Source organism: Porites lutea, chromosome 7 (assembly GCF_958299795.1).
Source record: "Porites lutea chromosome 7, jaPorLute2.1, whole genome shotgun sequence".
NCBI classification, from domain to species: domain Eukaryota; kingdom Metazoa; phylum Cnidaria; class Anthozoa; order Scleractinia; family Poritidae; genus Porites; species Porites lutea.
The window spans coordinates 23,868,578-23,886,817 of NC_133207.1; the positions used below are offsets into that span (position 1 = coordinate 23,868,578).

General features: G+C 40.4%; 1 protein-coding gene across 1 annotated transcript in view; it reads right to left on the bottom strand.

The window, feature by feature from the left end:
* Positions 1 to 1,518: 1,518 nt before the first annotated feature.
* Positions 1,519 to 18,240, bottom strand: part of LOC140943728 (uncharacterized) — a 23,428-nt gene continuing 6,706 nt past the window's right edge. Inside the window, exons 4-24 of the mRNA XM_073392838.1 lie at positions 16,659 to 16,789; positions 16,286 to 16,421; positions 15,714 to 15,850; positions 14,159 to 14,410; positions 13,365 to 13,457; positions 12,934 to 13,037; positions 12,184 to 12,285; positions 11,791 to 11,862; positions 11,412 to 11,542; positions 10,267 to 10,353; positions 9,282 to 9,347; positions 8,795 to 8,887; positions 8,642 to 8,708; positions 7,353 to 7,517; positions 7,211 to 7,257; positions 6,152 to 6,193; positions 5,819 to 6,005; positions 4,810 to 5,070; positions 3,120 to 3,244; positions 2,269 to 2,364; positions 1,519 to 1,840 (exon numbers count right to left, since the gene is read on the bottom strand). Coding sequence (XP_073248939.1) covers positions 1,714 to 1,840; positions 2,269 to 2,364; positions 3,120 to 3,244; positions 4,810 to 5,070; positions 5,819 to 6,005; positions 6,152 to 6,193; positions 7,211 to 7,257; positions 7,353 to 7,517; positions 8,642 to 8,708; positions 8,795 to 8,887; positions 9,282 to 9,347; positions 10,267 to 10,353; positions 11,412 to 11,542; positions 11,791 to 11,862; positions 12,184 to 12,285; positions 12,934 to 13,037; positions 13,365 to 13,457; positions 14,159 to 14,410; positions 15,714 to 15,850; positions 16,286 to 16,421; positions 16,659 to 16,789 — 2,521 coding nt within the window. The 3' untranslated portion in view covers positions 1,519 to 1,713. The remainder of the gene's footprint in view (positions 1,841 to 2,268; positions 2,365 to 3,119; positions 3,245 to 4,809; positions 5,071 to 5,818; positions 6,006 to 6,151; positions 6,194 to 7,210; positions 7,258 to 7,352; positions 7,518 to 8,641; positions 8,709 to 8,794; positions 8,888 to 9,281; positions 9,348 to 10,266; positions 10,354 to 11,411; positions 11,543 to 11,790; positions 11,863 to 12,183; positions 12,286 to 12,933; positions 13,038 to 13,364; positions 13,458 to 14,158; positions 14,411 to 15,713; positions 15,851 to 16,285; positions 16,422 to 16,658; positions 16,790 to 18,240) is intronic.

Genomic DNA, 18,240 nt, shown 5'->3' on the forward strand with positions numbered 1-18,240 from the left:
CTCGGGTCGAAATACTTCATGCCCGAAAACTTTCTTGACGTCATACTGCAACACGATTAGCCAATTGAACAATGCCTTCTTCCATATTAGGTTTTTCTTGGGCGGGAAAACGAAGGGTCCATGTTTTGTTATAACGAGCACTTACCGAAATCATTTTTCAAGGTCAAACGAAAATTAAGGTTGTGTTTTAATACATTAGTTACTGCGGATGTCGGGAAAAGCAGTGATAATGTAAGATAAAGACAAGTAATCAAATGGCACGCATATTTGGTGGACACCAGAGTTTGCGTCTGTTGAACTGCGTCAAGGCGAAAAATGCCTTGCAACAAGTTGAAAGTATTCGAAAGTGACAGCAAACCCTAAGGTCATGGAAACCTTTAAAAGGTCATGAAAAAAGTCATGGAATTTTTAAAGTTTAAAGGGGAACGAACCCCACAGGGTTGCGAATGCTTGACCTTAACAGCTTTACACCTTACAACAACTAAATAAATTCGACGTACTTTCTAGAAGAGTATTTATTGTGCTTCCTAATGTTTCTCTTGGAGACTACTTGACTAATAAACCTACTCAAAGAGTACAGCATGAGATTCATCTGCGTGAGTGTTTCTTTGTGGAATATCAAATGAATTCAATTTTAAAATAAGGTCCACATCATAATGTACACAACTTAATGTTATAAATATAGGGGCATTAAATAGCATAACGATCGTTTAATTCACATATTGTTTGAGCAATTGAAAAAGGACTATCCACCCCGTTGTAAGCCCTCCATTGGCCATTCCAAGGTTGATCGTAAGACTTGGTATGGACTTGGCATGGTGTCGAACCGTACCATGGAACTGTTTTGGGTATGTAAGCGCTACTTTATTGGCTACTTAAAACTTGCACTGGGAACTGGGTCAAAATGGGCAAGTTTCGTATTCCCAGACGGCCCTGGGACGAGAAACGTCTTCGTCTTCGAAAGGGTCTTCGGCTACAGGTCTAACTAACAAACTCAGAAAAAGATTTCAAGCCAACGAATTTTTTTTTTCGCGTTACCACCCTTGTTGTTGGGTGATAGAACACCTAGGGCAAATTTGTCACAATTATTGAAAAAAAATCTGTGGTAACTTGCTTACAGACGTTTTTTCGGTGCTATTAGGCTCTCTAAAATAGTGGTGGTAATCCCTACGATACCTGCTTGTTCATTAATTTTACCAGATAGACTCGATTACAAGCCAGTGGTCGAAAAATATTAGCCATTTTCACACTAGAGACGCATTATCCGTCTGAGACGGGTTAGCCGTTGGATAATTCGCGCCAGACAGACAATACGATTTAATTTGAAAATGGAACGGTTTTAATTTTTGATGAACAATCCGCCCGACTTTACCTATCTGTTATTAATATTATTTTTATTTTTATTATCAATAAAATATGTGAAATGTAAAATTTATTATTATTATTATTATTATTATTATTATTATTATTATTATTATTATTAGTATTAGTATTAGTATTAGTATTAGTATTATATGGATTATCCGTCTCGACCGGATAATCTGTCTCTCGTGTGAAAACGGCCATTACAATAGGACCTGACAAAATAATTTACTTGAGGAAAAGTTAGAAGGGCTCTATGAGAACAAGGTCACAGAGTCTCGGTTATACCGCGACGAGAAATTAGGACATTTCACTAAATTTAAACTTCGAATTGAGCAGAGATATAGGCGGTCATTTTTCATTTTCAGGAAGCAGATGTTGAAGGAAATTTCGCAGCAGCTGTACAGCGCTAAACAATCCACCTTGCTTGTTACGCAAAAGGTATGCCTTCTGGTACACTTCCACAAGTGCTAACAACCTGAAAAACGGCAAAACAACTAAGTTACAAACGCCAGGGAAAACGCATTAACGCAATAACACCCTCTTCAAAGCTGCGCAAAAGCTCCTTCCCCAGGGGAAGCCAAATTAGGCAACGGAACATAAGTGACCTTAAGATGCACTGTTTCTCCCTACGGGTTCGGGTAGGCGGCCATTTTGCCACGTAGTTTTATAGAAGGCGCAGATAACGGCGTTACCGTTCCACCCGGAAGCCTACCCGTTTCTCGTAGATAAGAGGCCATCTGCCCGTATTTACGGCTACGCGTACGGGTAATTTACCCGTACCAGTACACGGTGTATCTTAAGGTCTCGATTTAAACAAGGGATGCAAATTCTACGCATCCAAAACAAACAAACGAAGAAACAGAGAACAGAGATAAAGAAAATAACGTAGGAATAAACACCTACTTGTTAGCTAAGTCGGTCTTATTGATAACAGGTAAATCTTCAAGGGACGAAGTAGTACTGGACTGTTTGCGGTTCAAGAGAAGCAGTCGGCAAATCCTGCGACAAAAACAGCGTCCCGTTAGCTGATATTCTTCAACAAAATGACCTGTTTGTGGAGCAGTTTGAATAATGCAGATTCAGTTTTCTAATAAGTTTCAGGTCATGGCACGACCGCAAAAGGACCGGCTACAAGGCAAACGTTCCCGTGATTTTTTGCGCCTTGAACCAAGTCTGTTCCTTTCAAGGTACCTCTGTGGTGCTAACCATTTGAAAGTCATATGGGTTGCCTAAAGGCATCATGGTTTGCGATTTATCCACTCCCTGCAGAATTGACTGGTAATTTGCTGTTTGCAAGGTTTCTGGAAAATCCGGTTGTAACGTAAATGGAACGCAACTTTTCGGATTGTTCACATGGAAATTAATAAACGGGACGTCTAAAAAGGAAGTCCTGTTTCCACGGTCAAAAAGTTCCAAAAACTTTCGGTAACTTAGGGAACTGTTTTGTGCAAACAGTTAAAGCGTTTCCCGAGCGGAATTTACCAGCTTTTAATTTCGTTTATCATTTACCTAAACAGTGAACCGAGCGGTTAGCCCACGTTAATAGCAAACAACTACCATTTTTGTTACTTCTCAATCGAGTGAAAATCTTAAAAAGGCGCGAATATGCGCAGCGCCTGACTGAAACCAAAGGAAGTGTAAATCAAACGAAGTTCTCAATTTTCGATTGGAATTTCTAAAAATGCACCCCTGGTCTTTTTCTTCCTTTGTTTAATTAACCAAAATAAATCAGAAAGTATTGAACTATAAGTAACCTGGTCACAAACAGTAAGATATCCACCAATACGACGAGTTCCTTGACAATATCCGCTTTTTGTTTGCACTTGAGTTCAGCAGCTATGAAGGATTTGTGGCACTGGCGAATTTGTCGCAAGGCCCTCTAACGTCCAAAATAAAGCAACAAAGTTAGAACACTTGCGTGGATTTCATAACGTTTTTAAGCCCCAATATTCACATACAAATTCTCCATACTGATCTCCACACAATCCCTTAAAGAACTAGTTAAGAGAATTTGATAAAAGATCGATGCATTTTCCTTTTAGTGATCATTCATTAATTTCCCGTATCCTTATCTCTTGACGATGTTTGGTGTTGTTGAGAGAAAACTGACATTGGTCACTCTTGGGTATCAAAGGGTTAAATCATTCATAACTAAGTCTTTCGTAGCCTCCTACACAACGCTCGTGACGAGATAGACTGCGAGCAGTCTCTTATTGAATTCTTTGCCAAGTTAGTGACGCAAAACCCAAGCACGCGAGCAGCGAAGCCGGGTGCCGCAGTGCGGCACCGAACATGTTCTGGCTACATCTTCTATATTGTGAAATCTTAGTCCGATCATGATCCTAGTTAGGAATCTCAATCCCTTACTGTAACGTCCTGGTTTGCAATCGCGCTGGCTGAGATAAGAACCAGACGGATTTCAAGAGAAAAGGTGGACCGCAAGCAGTCCAGTGACGAGACAAAGAACAGTTTCGTGGTAGACTATTTGTCGTTAGCATTACTGGACATTTTTCCGTGCACTTTTCCATAGTTCCCATCCCTGCTGGCGGTTGCGGTGGTGTTGTTTACCAGATTATTTGGCGTTCATGGTCAGAACGGCCTTCAAAGAGCCACCCCATATCATTTTTTTCGATAACTTTCAAAAGCTCGTACAGAAAACAAGTGAATAAGGAAAGCCTCCAGCTTTTGATTTCCGCTTCTAAAACCAAAGCTATACGTCAACTGACCAAATTTCGCGTAATTTCTTTCACATCAAGTGTGCAAGTTAAATCACAAGGAGCACGCGAAAGTTTGGAAATCACTACAACCTCATTTCCTTTAGAATCTAACCTCTCCCTAAGTACCCAAATCCACTCTTTAGAGACAAACCAGACCACCCCTCTTCAAATAGCTAGAATTTCAAAGCAGTCGCGACTACTGAGGTCAGATACCTTATGACGACTACAGACTGCGATTTGAAACATCCTTCACTTTCTCTCCCAACCCCAATCACTGCAAGCTCACGATACATTGTGTGGGCGTCATGGGATGTCCGACCTCCTTCTGGGGGATTCCATTAATTTTAGTCCCTTTCGATATTTGATATGCATAAAAAATTCTCACTTGGCTCCTAGACTTGGGGGGGTGGGTAAAAGACAAAAGAATCACTTTCAAGTACAGGGATGAATAGTACATTTCTCTTGCTTTACTTTCGGAAACCTCCAATCTTAATAATCATATGATCGAAATATGCCATTTCTGAGTTGCCTCAAGACTTTGTTTTAAAGTGAGGCTAAGTGCGAAGGTATTGGTATGAAAACGATTTTTTTATTCTCATGCAAATAAAACTCATTTTCACGAGAAAGGTTTTGCACTTAGCCTCGTTTTGAAAGTAAGAGTTTTTGGAACTTGGAAATGGCACATTGGTCTATTCTTTTCAAACGTCGATTGCACCAATCCACGTACCTGTAAACTGCCAGACGTTACATTTTCTAGTTCAGATGACCCTTTACTCTCCAAAATGTGCCACAGCAGCGTACCTCCCGGAGCATGCGCGACTGGGTGTACTCTGCTGCTATCTGAGGTGACACCTGCTTGCACGGCTTCGTCCTGAAGCAACACTGAGTGAGTCGAGCCCAGGTCAATGAGTGCGCGGCCAAATGATCCAGATGCGTCCATGAACACGTGACGACTTAAAACATCGGCGAGAGAGGAGCGCACATTTGACTGAAACAAAACAATATAATTATTTACTTCAAACTTTATATTTTCACTCTGAATATACACAGAACATCAAGCTGGACCAAGTCAGAAATTGGGGATCTTCAATAAGAGGTGCAGCTCGCATTTACTGGTTCGGCTGAATATTGAAACATTTCTCTGCTTGCGTGGTTTTTGGCGTTAAAATAGTCAGTTCGTGCCACTAACATTCGCCTGGTTGGAAATAAAAGAGCCAACTACGTGAATGTCAGCGGTGCGACTTCGTACATGCTTAAAACCGCGACAGAAAAATACCTCTGTTCGCAAAGCCCTTACAACGAGTGTTAAAAGGATGAAATTGTGCTGTTGGGACCTAACGGGAGTTAATTTCAGAGAGACGTCTGTAGTTTGTCGTGGAATTAACTAATGTCCGTATAATCGGTCCCCCTCAGTAGTGAAGCGTCTGCAAGGCAAGAGTTGTCCATAGGAGGCTAGTATTCCACTGTGGAACCTGGATTTAAGGGCCAAAGGACTGGCCAAATACGTTCGCTAAATCGAGGTTCCTTTCCATATATTTTACTTTCACTGGGGCTGAGAATGCCATTCGTTATATCGAGGACTTCGTTATATAGCGGTTCGTTATATCGAGGTTCTACCTGACCTACTAGATCCCTGGCACTACACTGGGCGACTTAACATTCAACAAATCTTTTTAACGAATCAACCTTGCAGACACTCCAGCCAAAAGTAGAATGCAAATCAGATTACGACTCACCAACTCCGCACTTGATTTCCAAGCTAGCCCGGCACCCGCAAGCAATGCCGGAATACTAACGCTAGGAGGATTCACGTGACCAGGTAAAGACCAATCACAGATGAGGACACCGAGAGCATTGCAGGCAACAGCCGTTTGTACCGCGTTGTGTATCACCGTAAAACTGTCCACTGAGTTTCCACAAGCACTGCAAAGAGAAGCAAAAATGCCATGTTCCTCAAGTCCACTGACGAGATTGAAAGCCACGACAACCCACAAACAACTGTTCGGTCGCTCCTTGGTGAACTAGGCCATTAACTAGCGCTCTAATTCCACATAAAGCTCTTATATTACCTGTTCCATGAACCAGTCCCGGGACAAACAAAGAAGCTGACACTGCAAGATAAGAAGAAATATTCAGTGAGAAATTGGTGACTCATGGAGGTCGAATATGAAATTCCTCTCTTAGTATTGGACAGGTAAGTAAGCTTTATCAAATTCATTTGTTATACAGTAGAACCTCGATAACTCAAACTCGGATAACTCGAATTCCTCGCCAACTGGAACTAAATTTCCTTTCCCTTGATCAACATTTCACTGAAATTTACCCCAATAACTCGAATTCTCCGCTGACGCGAACTGTTTTTCGTTTCCCTTCAGAGTTCGAGTTACCCGGGTTCTACTGCATTTGTATCAGGAACCATGTAAAAAGTAGGTATCACACCGCTGGTAAGACCATATGACCTTAAGTATGAATAGCCTATGAACAAGTTCACTCGACACAGGGGCTGGAATTGACGGTGTAAGCAAGCTCTCTTGGGACGACTCATGAGAGGGCTTGTTCACAAGCTACCATGGAAGTCTCGACGTAAAAATGAAAGTTGACTCGCATATTAAACAAAGTTGAAATAAATCTAAATGAAGATACGGCCACCACAGTTGTGATCGCAATTAAATCAATTTCTAATTAAGCCTGAGGTTTACATTACCTTTATTTCATGTTTCATTCCTTTCACGGGTTAAGATGATGTCAACAAATTGAGCCTGCTCCCAGTGTATGGGTCTTGATAGTTTAGTTGGAAGAACACTGCGGCGTAGACTTTCAAAAAAGTCCTTCGTCGGATTTCAAATGGCTTTTGTAGCAAGTCTAACTGCGGCGCTAAAGCAGAGGTCATGAATTCGAATTCTTTCGAAGCTCGCAATTTTTTTCGGACTTAATTTACAATTGCTTAAATCGCGATTAAAACTGCGATGGTCACATCTTCCTATCCATAGTTTACATTATCTTGGTTCTATAAAATAGGAACACATGGAAAGGGCTTAAACTTATAGAAGTCGCTTAAATCTTTGGGCATGTATCACACAACATTTTTCTTGATAAACCCAGATTAATAAAACTTGCATTATACTTACCCGGCATCGACCAATGGTTTGCAGAACTTCAGGAAGTCGTGATTAACCTAAAAGTATGGTTGGAAATGCCGTTAAAAATCGCTGAAAATCACCCGCGACTACAACCTCAGAATACAAGTTTAATTAACCGTGGCTAGTGTACCTTATGTCCATATTCCATGGCTATGACGCCAGGGGGGAGATTCCACAACTGTTCAGGGTCCTCGTGAAGGGCATTGGCCCAGAACTGTAGTGTTCGTCCATGCCTACAGCAAGACTGGTGCACAGATTTAAGATAGCTCATGTACACCTCGTCTGTTCCTTTCTCCTGAAACAGCAGCAGTTATAAAAGTATTATTGTTACATGGCAGAAATTTCCCCCAGAGAGAGATTTTCCGCTGAGGAATAGTCCCTTCGAGGTTAGATGACGTCTGAATCTGTTTCCCGCCAAATGTCGCTGATTAGGGCACGTTGCAAAACCTATAACGTCACACAGCTACCTGGTTTTCATGTAAGAGGTACAAAACCTAATCAGTTGTTTACTGGTCCCTCGGACGCCTTCGAATACGGTCGCCTCCTATCACTCCCCGTCACTAGACACGTTCCCGTTTCAGCTGTATTTGAAGGCTTGTCTGTCAGGAAACCAATTTTGCTTCCCTAGAATCTCAGGCCCCGTCCACAATTACCCGTTTTTTTTCAAAACTCGTGATTTTTTCCCCTTTTTTTGCGGACTAGCCTTACGTCAACACGTATCCGAAGAGACTCACAGGAACCGCAAGCGATGACATTACCGAATCTAACGTCGCGCGGGATAAGAAGTTCACCGCTAGATCAATTCAAGGCCAATCCGTATAAGAATGCCCAGTTTTAAACAGGAAGGGATATGCGAGGACAGGATTCGAAAATGATACGTGCAAAAAAAAGACCGTTTCAAGAAAAAAAGGATTCGTTTGGACGGGGCCTTAACGGAACTTCCCTTTCAATATTCCTAAAGCGCAACTTGATCTTTACATCCTCGCAAAACGGAGTCGCAGGTCAACGAAACTCGGGACAGTTTGCGGAAGACGTTGACAAAATGGTACACTACATCTGCCGCGATCTGCGTGTGAATTACGGCACGATAACTTGAGGCAAGTTTCCAGTTTTAACGTTTATACCCTCAGCAAATAACAATGGGTTTGTCAATCCACAACAATAGAGTGTTTGAGCAGCGACGTTTTAAAACGACCCACGTCAACCGGAAGTGAGCGTTTTCGCTTTTAATATATCTTGACGCTACCAAATTTGTATTGGTAAGTGTCTTTACTCTTATAGAGACGATTTGCCCAAAAAGTAGTTCAAAATCACGGCTCAAGAGTGCAAAAAGGCCACTTCCAGTTAACAACCTTGCTTCTTAAACTCAGTAATGACTCACATTCAAAGAAACCAAAAACCAAAACTCAGCTAATGTATCTCTGTTACAGAATGTGACTTCCCTTTCCCAAATTCCGGCGCCAAGTCTAAACCAACATGAACGAACCTGGAAAAACGTAACGATACAATTATATGAGCTTTGTTCTCAGACTTTTTCGGCACAAGACAGACATCCAGATTGTACATGCTTACCTTGCCGATGAAAAGCAAGGGAAGGCTTTTGAATGGAGATCTTGGACTAGTTTGATGCTTTCATCGTCTGATGGACAGAGACAGGATGGCTGTCTGTTGAACATACAAGATAAACAGGAATTAACAGGGCTTAAGGGGTATTTTTCTGGAAATTTAGTTGAAAGCACGTGGGAAGATGAATCCACTACAGATGAATACGTTACGCCTGGACTTATTTCACTTTTTAAAGGAAACATTAGCAACAACTTGCGACAAAAAGCTGTCGCGTAACGAAAAACGAAGTACTGCACTCATTCCGTACTATAACAAAAATTATGTTTCTGGAAAAGCCAGGCGCTTGATAGTTTTCCACATAGATGTATCGGAAAAATCCTGAATTTGCATTTATGAAATATTTCAACAGGGCAGGTCAAATTCAGTAACAGTTTTCCTAAATTGTAGATTGCTTCTGCAATGGAACCTTTTGTTTCAACAGTACACTTTGTACCTTTCTTCCTGTGGGTCGTATACAACAGCTTCTTCGGCTAAGTGTTTGTATGACTTGAATTTTAACCTGAAGAAAAAAGTACCATTAATATTGGTCAGGAGGATTGAGCAAAAAGAAAAAGAAAAACATTTCCAGTACAACGTTGTACTTAGTTTCCACTGGCACTGCAGAAGACCATGATCATGGGTTGCTTACCAACTAGACCGGAGAGAATGGGTAGAACCATTAAACGCCACGATTTCTGGGATTGTTAAGGTGGACAAAAGTTGGTTATAATAACCGCCGCCCGGTTAGATCAATAGCCCTTATTCATGTTGACCTCAGACGAACAAATTTCACCACCGAGCCTCGTTTTGAAGTTGTAAAGTTGCGAAGTTTCGCAAAAATGAATTCCCGAGGCAGTACAGTTGAAAAATGAGAATACCAACGCACAAAGAGTGCAAAAATAAGCGAAGATTTTTGCTTACAAACGAAGCTTGGTGTTGAAATTTGCTCGTCTGACGTAATCTTGCATAAGGGCCATTGGATAAGCGCCAGTCTGCTGAACGGCATGCCACTGGTTCAAGCCCCGAACGGACCAACACTCAGGGTCGTTAAATTACTGAGGTGAAAGTGCTTCCTTAATAAAGACTTTTGTAAACGGCTAGTCTTCTCGGGTAAGGACGAAAAACCGCAGGCCCTAGGGCGTTAAAGAACCCACACACTATTTGCAAAGAGTAGGTGACGTAGCCCCGGGTGTAGTAGTCTATCTCTAATAGAGGGGGGCGGGGGGAGAGGAACGTTACCGGGGCCCACAGTAATTAGTGCCGCGCGCTGTTTCGGTGACCCCGCCAAAAATTGGCGAACCTAAGTAAATAAGTAAATGATTGGTTAATGGGGAAAGGTAACCATTCACAAACCATTGCCTACATGAATTCAATAGATTATAGTCATTCTCCGTGTAGTATAATGATCGGTGATTACTTGCATGAGTATCTTCTCTTACCACTGACTGAATCCAGACAAACTTTCAATGTGCGGTACCAGCTCGATGTATCTCTTTTTACAATATCTGTCTATTTTCATGATGTCGCTGAAAAAAATAAAAAATGCTGGTAAATACCACTGGTGTGTGTAACCTCACACGCAGACAGAACTACTTTGATAACGCAACGTCGAGTGGATAGGTAACGCATTGTACTGTGAATGATTCCTGTGCAAATCAAACTATGACGAAAGCCTAATGAAGCTGTCCCCACTGATTCTCAGACGATTCGAGATCGCTCGCATTCACCACCTCGCCAAAAAAGGGCGGAGTGGGAGCGAGCGATCTTGGATCTTCTGATATTACGGCTAAGTTGACGCAATAAATGTCTCAGACCCCTAACGCGCACGCACCGAAAGAAGACAATAGGCAGCTTGAGCAACCACGACGAAGACGGCTGCGAAAACGCCACCTGAAATGTGACTTCGTGCTGTTTCAAAATTCATTACTAATATTCAGCCTCCTTCAGTTCGTTAAATGTTGGCGAATTTTTCTCGAATTAAATTCTTGACGACCGTGTCCCAGTTCAGAAAAAGAGAAAGGTAACTGTCGTTTTGTGTTTACGTCCTCCAGGAAACGAGTCGCGTCGCAACCAAGCGATGACGGTAAAAAGTGTAAAAACGCGTGCTCCATGTGCAGATTTGTTGTTTTGTTTACACCAATAGGCCACTTTCGATTTCCAAAAACTCTCTCTCTTTCAAAACGAGGCTAAGTGCAAAACCTCTCTTGTGAAAATGAGTTTCGCACTTCGCCTCGCTTTGAAATTGAGGCTTGCTCCAACTCGGAAATGGCCGATTGCTTCCCACGTACAAACGAATCAACCAATCAGAAGCATTACCCAGAGTTGGATGGTAACACGTCATCAGTTTGGAATTTCTCCGCTCGTTCCGCGGGAAACCAGTGGTGACGTAGCAAAATATCGGCTGTTTTCTCAGGCTACGATAAACAGCGTGAGAATTAATTTTTTCTGACGTGTCTGTAACCACGAAGCAGTATAAACTTGTATTCAGACCACTTCCTGCGTTTACGTTTTGCAATCAATAAAATTACACTGATTTGCTGAATATGTCTATTTTCTCGACTCGAAACTTCCAATGTTATCATACCTAGGACTGTAGGGTGTTGTGTTTCTCCACACGGTTTCGTGTCCGGAAAATGCAAAGGTATTCTGCATGTACAACTGTAGCTGATTGATCTTCATGGAGGACAAAATGTCGATCATAGAAAACAATGTTTCCTGAGGTGGTATATTAGAAATAAAAAAAAGAACGTTAAAAATATTATATATTATTCTTACTTTCTTGGATTTTAAAGAGGAAGAAGCTGTACGCATTTATGCGTCTTGATAAACGTGATGCTATTTCGAAAATGGTTTCAGAGATCCGATTTTGGATTCTACGGGAGAGGGTGGATGGAGAATCTTAAAGCAAGCATGCGTTACTCGTTCATGTAGAAAATATTACGAAACTTGATCCGTTGACGTACCAAGGTAGGAACACGCCCTGTGGACACATCCCATAATACTCCTCTGTATTTCAAGTCTGGCCAGTCACTTATCTGAAAAGGAAGAGGAGACATCTATCAATGGGCTTTGCCGACCAAAACCAACGACAATCAAACTACAGAAACATTAATGATTATGATACTATTTATAGAAACTTAATAAAAAACAAACAAAAACGAACACACCAAGTCAATCTCTTTCGTCTCAGTCATAATTTAATACAATGAGAGGAACTAAAAAATAATTATAAATGAATGAATAGATAAATAATAAATCTGTCTCCTTTATTCTGTCAGTTCTACACTATTTGTTTCAGTGCGCCTTGCCCACATAATAATGAATGATGATTTTAAGGGTCATTTGATAAAACTTACCTGGACCTGCGGAATTCCCGTGCCATGAAATAGCCTTAAGATCTGTAGTAACGTGTTAACAGCATACCACAAGCCTGCTAAGTCACAAGCTGTTAAAACAACCTGTTTTATACAAAGAAAAAATGATCAACCCAACGATCTGTCATGTTCCACAAAATATAAAAGCTTGATTTTGTTATTTGGTTTTGCAAAACACGAACCATTCAACTTTCTTTCAAAGCAAATAAAGGGTTCATTCATAGCCTTGGTAATTTGCGCGCAGTTCAACCTATTGTTGGTTCGGCGGGTGATTATTTCCAATTCGAACTCAAATTCTATATTAATTTGAAAAGCGATAAATAGAGAATTCAAAGTAAGCCATGAGCGTACTTTTGGTCTCGCTCCAGTTTTCACTCTCACTTCGCAAATGAACGTTTGCAACGTGGGCTGTTTTCAAAGAAAGTAAACTCAAAGACGACAGTCCATTGTACTGGCTGCCGTCGTCGAAGCATTTTCGCTTATCTCAAGGGTGGGGTAAGGGGTGGGGTAAGGGAAGGGGGAGAGTAGGCGGAGTAGGGAGTCAACCTTGCGTCAAGATAACCAGCGTCTTTGGGCGATGAAAACTAGAAGCTTACTAAAAACGGTACTTTTTTGAGTGTCAATGTATTAAGCTCGGAAATACTAGCATTGGACCGGCCCCAGGAATCAAACCCACATTCAACTTTTTAGGACAATTTTCACGTTGACAGTAAAGAGGCGTGCAGTGCTTACCTTCACGGTTGAAATACTGATTCTATAACTGTCTGATCGGCTAAACGAGTTTGGACAAATGTGACATTCTATACTGCCCGCGACACTACCTCCTCGCTCAAAATCTGTAAAGAAAAAACAAGAAAATGCAGTCCTGACTTAGTGATATCAACAACTTGCATATTACTGGGAGTAGAAACTTGAGCAGAAAAAATGAACACCACTATTCAGCAAGTGAAAAAAGAATTAAATTCAGGCACCAGAAAATTCCTTCACCAACGAAAAATTACTTAAATGGAATAAAAAACTAATAATAACGTTAAAAGCACAAGTTCTTTGTCCAAGCGGTGCTTCCATAAGGTTGTTTTTGTAGTCGCTGCAAGTCTTTAAAATCAGTCAGACAATTGCAACATTTTTTTATGAAATCTTAGAGTCTTTTAAGTTAATGTTACCTTCTCCTACGACAGTAAGTTCTAGGGTGTGGCCAACTTGTTCAAAGCTTTCTTCCAAAGTGTTCCACATCTCACAAGCTTCTTGGAAATAATCTAGTTTCAAGAAGGACAATCATAGAACTACTAAATGAATGTTACAATACATTTAACGGATGTTATTTTCTCTTTAGGCACAACCACAAAATCACAAAAAGAATCTTTTGCAGGGGGCAAGAGCAGAGCTAACAGGTGCAGGAGTTTGACTGGGCTGAATGTCAAGACTGACTTGAACAGAAACTAAAATCAAACCTCCGGTAACTTAAACGTAAAAGAGCACCAAAAATGCAAAGATTAAGTAGTCGCTTATGGGAGGTGGTCACTTATTAAGAGAACCAAGCCTTATGGGGTATTTCCGAGTTTCAATCCATGTCCATCCTTGCCAACCGTTGCAACAAACAACAAGAAACAGTTTCAATGCCTAATTATAGTCTTCAATAACAAACCTAAACCATTATTTTTGGAATTCATTTCATCCGAAGAAAGGTTTTATCTTTTTAAAAATATATCAAATAGTCTGACAGAGCCCCTTTAAAGGAAGTGGGGGATCAATTTAGGTTTTTGGGAAACTGCCTACCTACCCCTCCCCTAAGCTAACATTAACAATTACTTCTCACTTAGGGCAAAATTTTGGCTTAAGGGAGAGGTAGGTGGGCAGTTTCCCAGAAACTGGGATCCGAAGTGGGAGACTACGAGAGGTTCCAAAAGTAGGGCCGCGAATGGGATGTTGATTTTACCCACAATATATCGCGATATACCTGTTTGCAGTCCTCTGAACAACACAACTGGCAGTGACGCTGTAGGAAAAAATCTCGTGCCCTTAATCTGTGTGATCTGTTGAGGATATGGCCACAACTGAAGAAATGTTGAATCCAGAGATTCACTGTTGGCAGGTGGGGACATTCCTGATAGCAACTGCAGCTGAGATGATAAGGACAAGGGAGGGGAGGGAAGTGTTGTGTTACGGAGTACAGTGGATGAAGGAGTGCTGGTTTCAGAAGGAGCTGATTCTGTTGAAGAAATCAAGGGAGAGATTTTCTGTTAGTGTCTGTCGGCCACTTTGAAAGCCGTGAGTATTGTTGGCTTGATTGCCTCAGTGGCGGATGTAAAGAACGAGAATTACATCAGATGCACGTCAAGTCTATAATTATATTTGTAGGTCGACAGTTGATTAAAAGAAAGAGAAATGCAAGTAAAAAAGGTATTAAATTTTGCTGATGACACCTGTGGCTGGGCAATGCATAGTTTATAAAGAAAAACTATTGTAAAAAATGATGATCATTAGTGAAGTGAAATACAAATTTCTGTCTTAGTTTGTTTTTCAAATAAGTTGCTTGAGCCAATTTTCTATTATAAAAAAGACAGACGAGCTGACGCTTGAAATACACTTTCATCAGAGCAATTAGGGCTAAGTAGCACTCGAAACATCAGTTTTTCAATCTTTAACAGTGATGCAATGTTACTGGATGACTTCCCCCACAGTGAGCATCTTGCGCTCCACGCCCTCTCCGTGCTTGCCTTTGCTCCCATGAAAAACCCAAAAAAGTAATGCCTGTACAGCACGCTAAGTTATGGTTCTGCAGTGAAATTTTGTCATTAAGGGTTTTACGCTTGCCTGAAACTGTTTTGTGAAAACGACATAATCAACAGACACCTTTCTCATTTCAGTCCCCAATAAAAAACAATGACATCATCAATCCAAATGTAACTTAAAACCTGTCAAACCGGTTATGCTAGGAACAACATGAACATGATGTTATCGTAATGAGATACCTTTCCCTGACGTCATCAATGTCGATTTATTCCACATGAGTTAAAATTAAATCCACAAAAAAATGACAATTTGGTGTAGCCTGCAAGCACGCTCTTCTTGGACCAACAAGGGTAGTTTCATCACTAAATTCTTAAATTGCCCCACCTGTACAGCACCCCAGGAGAGCTTGATCACAGGTTCATCAAGGTGCGAAGAAAGTCAGTTTTACAGCCTGCCATTTGGGCAAGCTGTAGCTAGCATGTACTAGGCCAAAAGTCATTTCAACTAGCCTCAAAATCCTTTTTGATTAGCAGGATTGGTTTAATACAATCCTTCTGTAAATTGAATTTCCCACAAAAAAACACTTGCCCGTCGGGCAAATTAAGAACAAAAATCACTAGCCTGATAGCAAAATCCACTAGCCCCGGGCTATCGAACACGACTTTCTTTGCACGCTGCTCACAGTGTGCCATGTACTACTTCAAACAATCCATTGTTGTTTTGAGGACATTTCTTACAAGAAAGTTGCTATCTTTTGAAGAGTGACCGAGACGATATACCTGAGTCTGTAGTTTGATCATTGATTGTTGAATCACCATTTGTCACAGGCTCAGCTTCTTTTATAACAGGTGATGTGAGCAGCTGCCTCATTTCTTCAGAGTTTACTAAGTCTAATGCTGTTTGATCCTTGTGTGCACTAATGTGGACAAGAGAGAAAAAATTGAAAAGTCAGACCTGTGTGAGCTGCTGTGCCCTTAAAAAATAAAAACAGAAAACAAACAGAGTGGCAGAAGATGCTCTTTCCTGCAACAATATGATAAATTTCTTACATGCTACTTGTACATTTTGTGGTTATATAAGGCATCTGCAAAATGGCATTGTTTTAAGATGCCTTGACCCAGTATTTTGGTAGGAATACCCTCCACATTTGGACCTCTTATACATAAAAAGCTTGGTCTTTATTGATAATCCATTATAAGACATGGATTACCCACAAACTGAACTTCACAGAGATTTGAGTCTGCTTTAAGCCAGCAGTACACATGGTGCTGAACAGAAGATCAAGACTTCTCCACAGGTTTAGACAGGAGAATTTCACAGGGCACCCAAGTAATATTATCATGCAACATACCCTTCAGTTGCCTTGATATCGTATTTAGCTCCATGCTGCAAGAGTATTTTAGCGATATCTAGGTCACCTCTGGTGACAGCATCATGCAGTGGTGTTACCCCAGCTTTATTGGTTACATTCACCTTGGCTTCATGTTCTGAAAATGCAGAACCAAATCAAAGAAAAGACATGTGATAACCAGTAAATAATGTTATTTCATTACTATTACTCCAATATTGAAGGGACGTCTGGATGTGTTAATTCTACATCATTGATCAGTGAAAAGTTTTTAATTTTCAAGTTGAAAGCAGTTAAACTCAAGCCTAAACAAGAACTAGTTTTAGACAAGGAGAGAAGACATTCTGAAAGATATAAAACTTTAATATAAACCTACCACAGAGAAGTTTGACAATGTCAGCATTTCCATAACTAACAGCCCAGTGAAGAGCTTTGTTATCACTTGTGGCACCATCACTGGCATTAACGTTAACTCCTGCCTTCAATAGTTTGCGCACTCTGGGAACACTACAAAACATCAAAAATAGTATAAATAAAAATGAATCCAACTACCACACCACTACTGAGGCATGGCCTTGAAACAGGGACATAGGACAGATGAAATGGTGACAAATGACATGAAGATGGCTTAAAACTGCAATAGCGACAGAGAAAAGTGCAAAATACAATAGTAAAATATCAACAGCGACATGGCTTCCTCCTTAATACGAGAAACAGCAGGTTTTGAAATTCAGACTAGGGACATGGGTAAACCCCACCACCCCCTCCCCCCAAGCTCCCCCTTCCCCCCCCCCCCCCTGAGAGGGAGTAATTACTACACCACCTCCAATCCCGCCTTCCTGTGGTAGTAAATATATGAATTTGCTTAAATATTGTGCAAAGAATAAATTATGTTTGTTTTGTATTTCTCTATTAAATTAGCAAGTTAACAGTCTCTCGTATTTAAGTTAAAGACATTGATCCACTGCATGTACATACTGATACATACATGTAGAGCGGTTTTCACTTGACTGTCGTAAAACCAAAACCAAAGTAAATACACTAGCTAACCAACCAAAGGGCGTAGTAAAACCAAAACCAAACCAATTCCTCAATTACTTTCGACAGTCAAGTGAAAACCGCGCTAATAAAATTACATTGTATCTGGTAATGAACTAACTGAAGTTACACACCAGTTGATGATTTAAAAATGCATCCAGTGTAACTCCATTTGCATGTTAACTGTGGTATTCAGTAAAGGGCAAAACAGACAACTTTCCAGAAATGCAAATGAAACCACAACAGATTTTTGGGATTTCATTATATTTACAAGTCTATACATGTACATTAACAACATCGAAAGAGTATTAACTTGAAACAGGTCTCCAAACAAAAAAGGAAAAAGATGTCTCCTCAAAATAAAATGATGTTGTGTGGTAATATAGGATAGCTATCAGAGTGCAGACAATTTATGATAAATTTTTACAAGCATCAGCAAATATACAGAGGAAGCAAATAATTTCTCTGCATATTTTGACTTAACTGAAAGGAAAATTTAAGTACAGATTTCATGTTACTTAGTTAATACAATAAATCTTATTCAATTCACTGTTAATTCAAGAATAAACTTTATTGTCAGCGTAACGTAATTGACCACCTTTAACACTAAATCACTTGACAATGTTAAAATAAATTAGAGCGGTTTTCACTTGACTGTCGAATTGGGATTGGTTTTGGTTTTGGTTTTGGTTTTACTACGTCCTTTGATTGGCTAGTGTATTCAGTGTATTTACTTTGGTTTTGGTTTTACGACAGTCAAGTGAAAACCGCTCTAATATCACAATACTTAACTACAAGTACCATACATATTGGACTCTCTCACTAGTTTTAGAATTTCAAACTTGCATAAAAAGCTAAAAGCATGTTTATGTCTTTTGATTTCCTTTCATGCATCTCAGGTGCATTCTAATTACCATAAG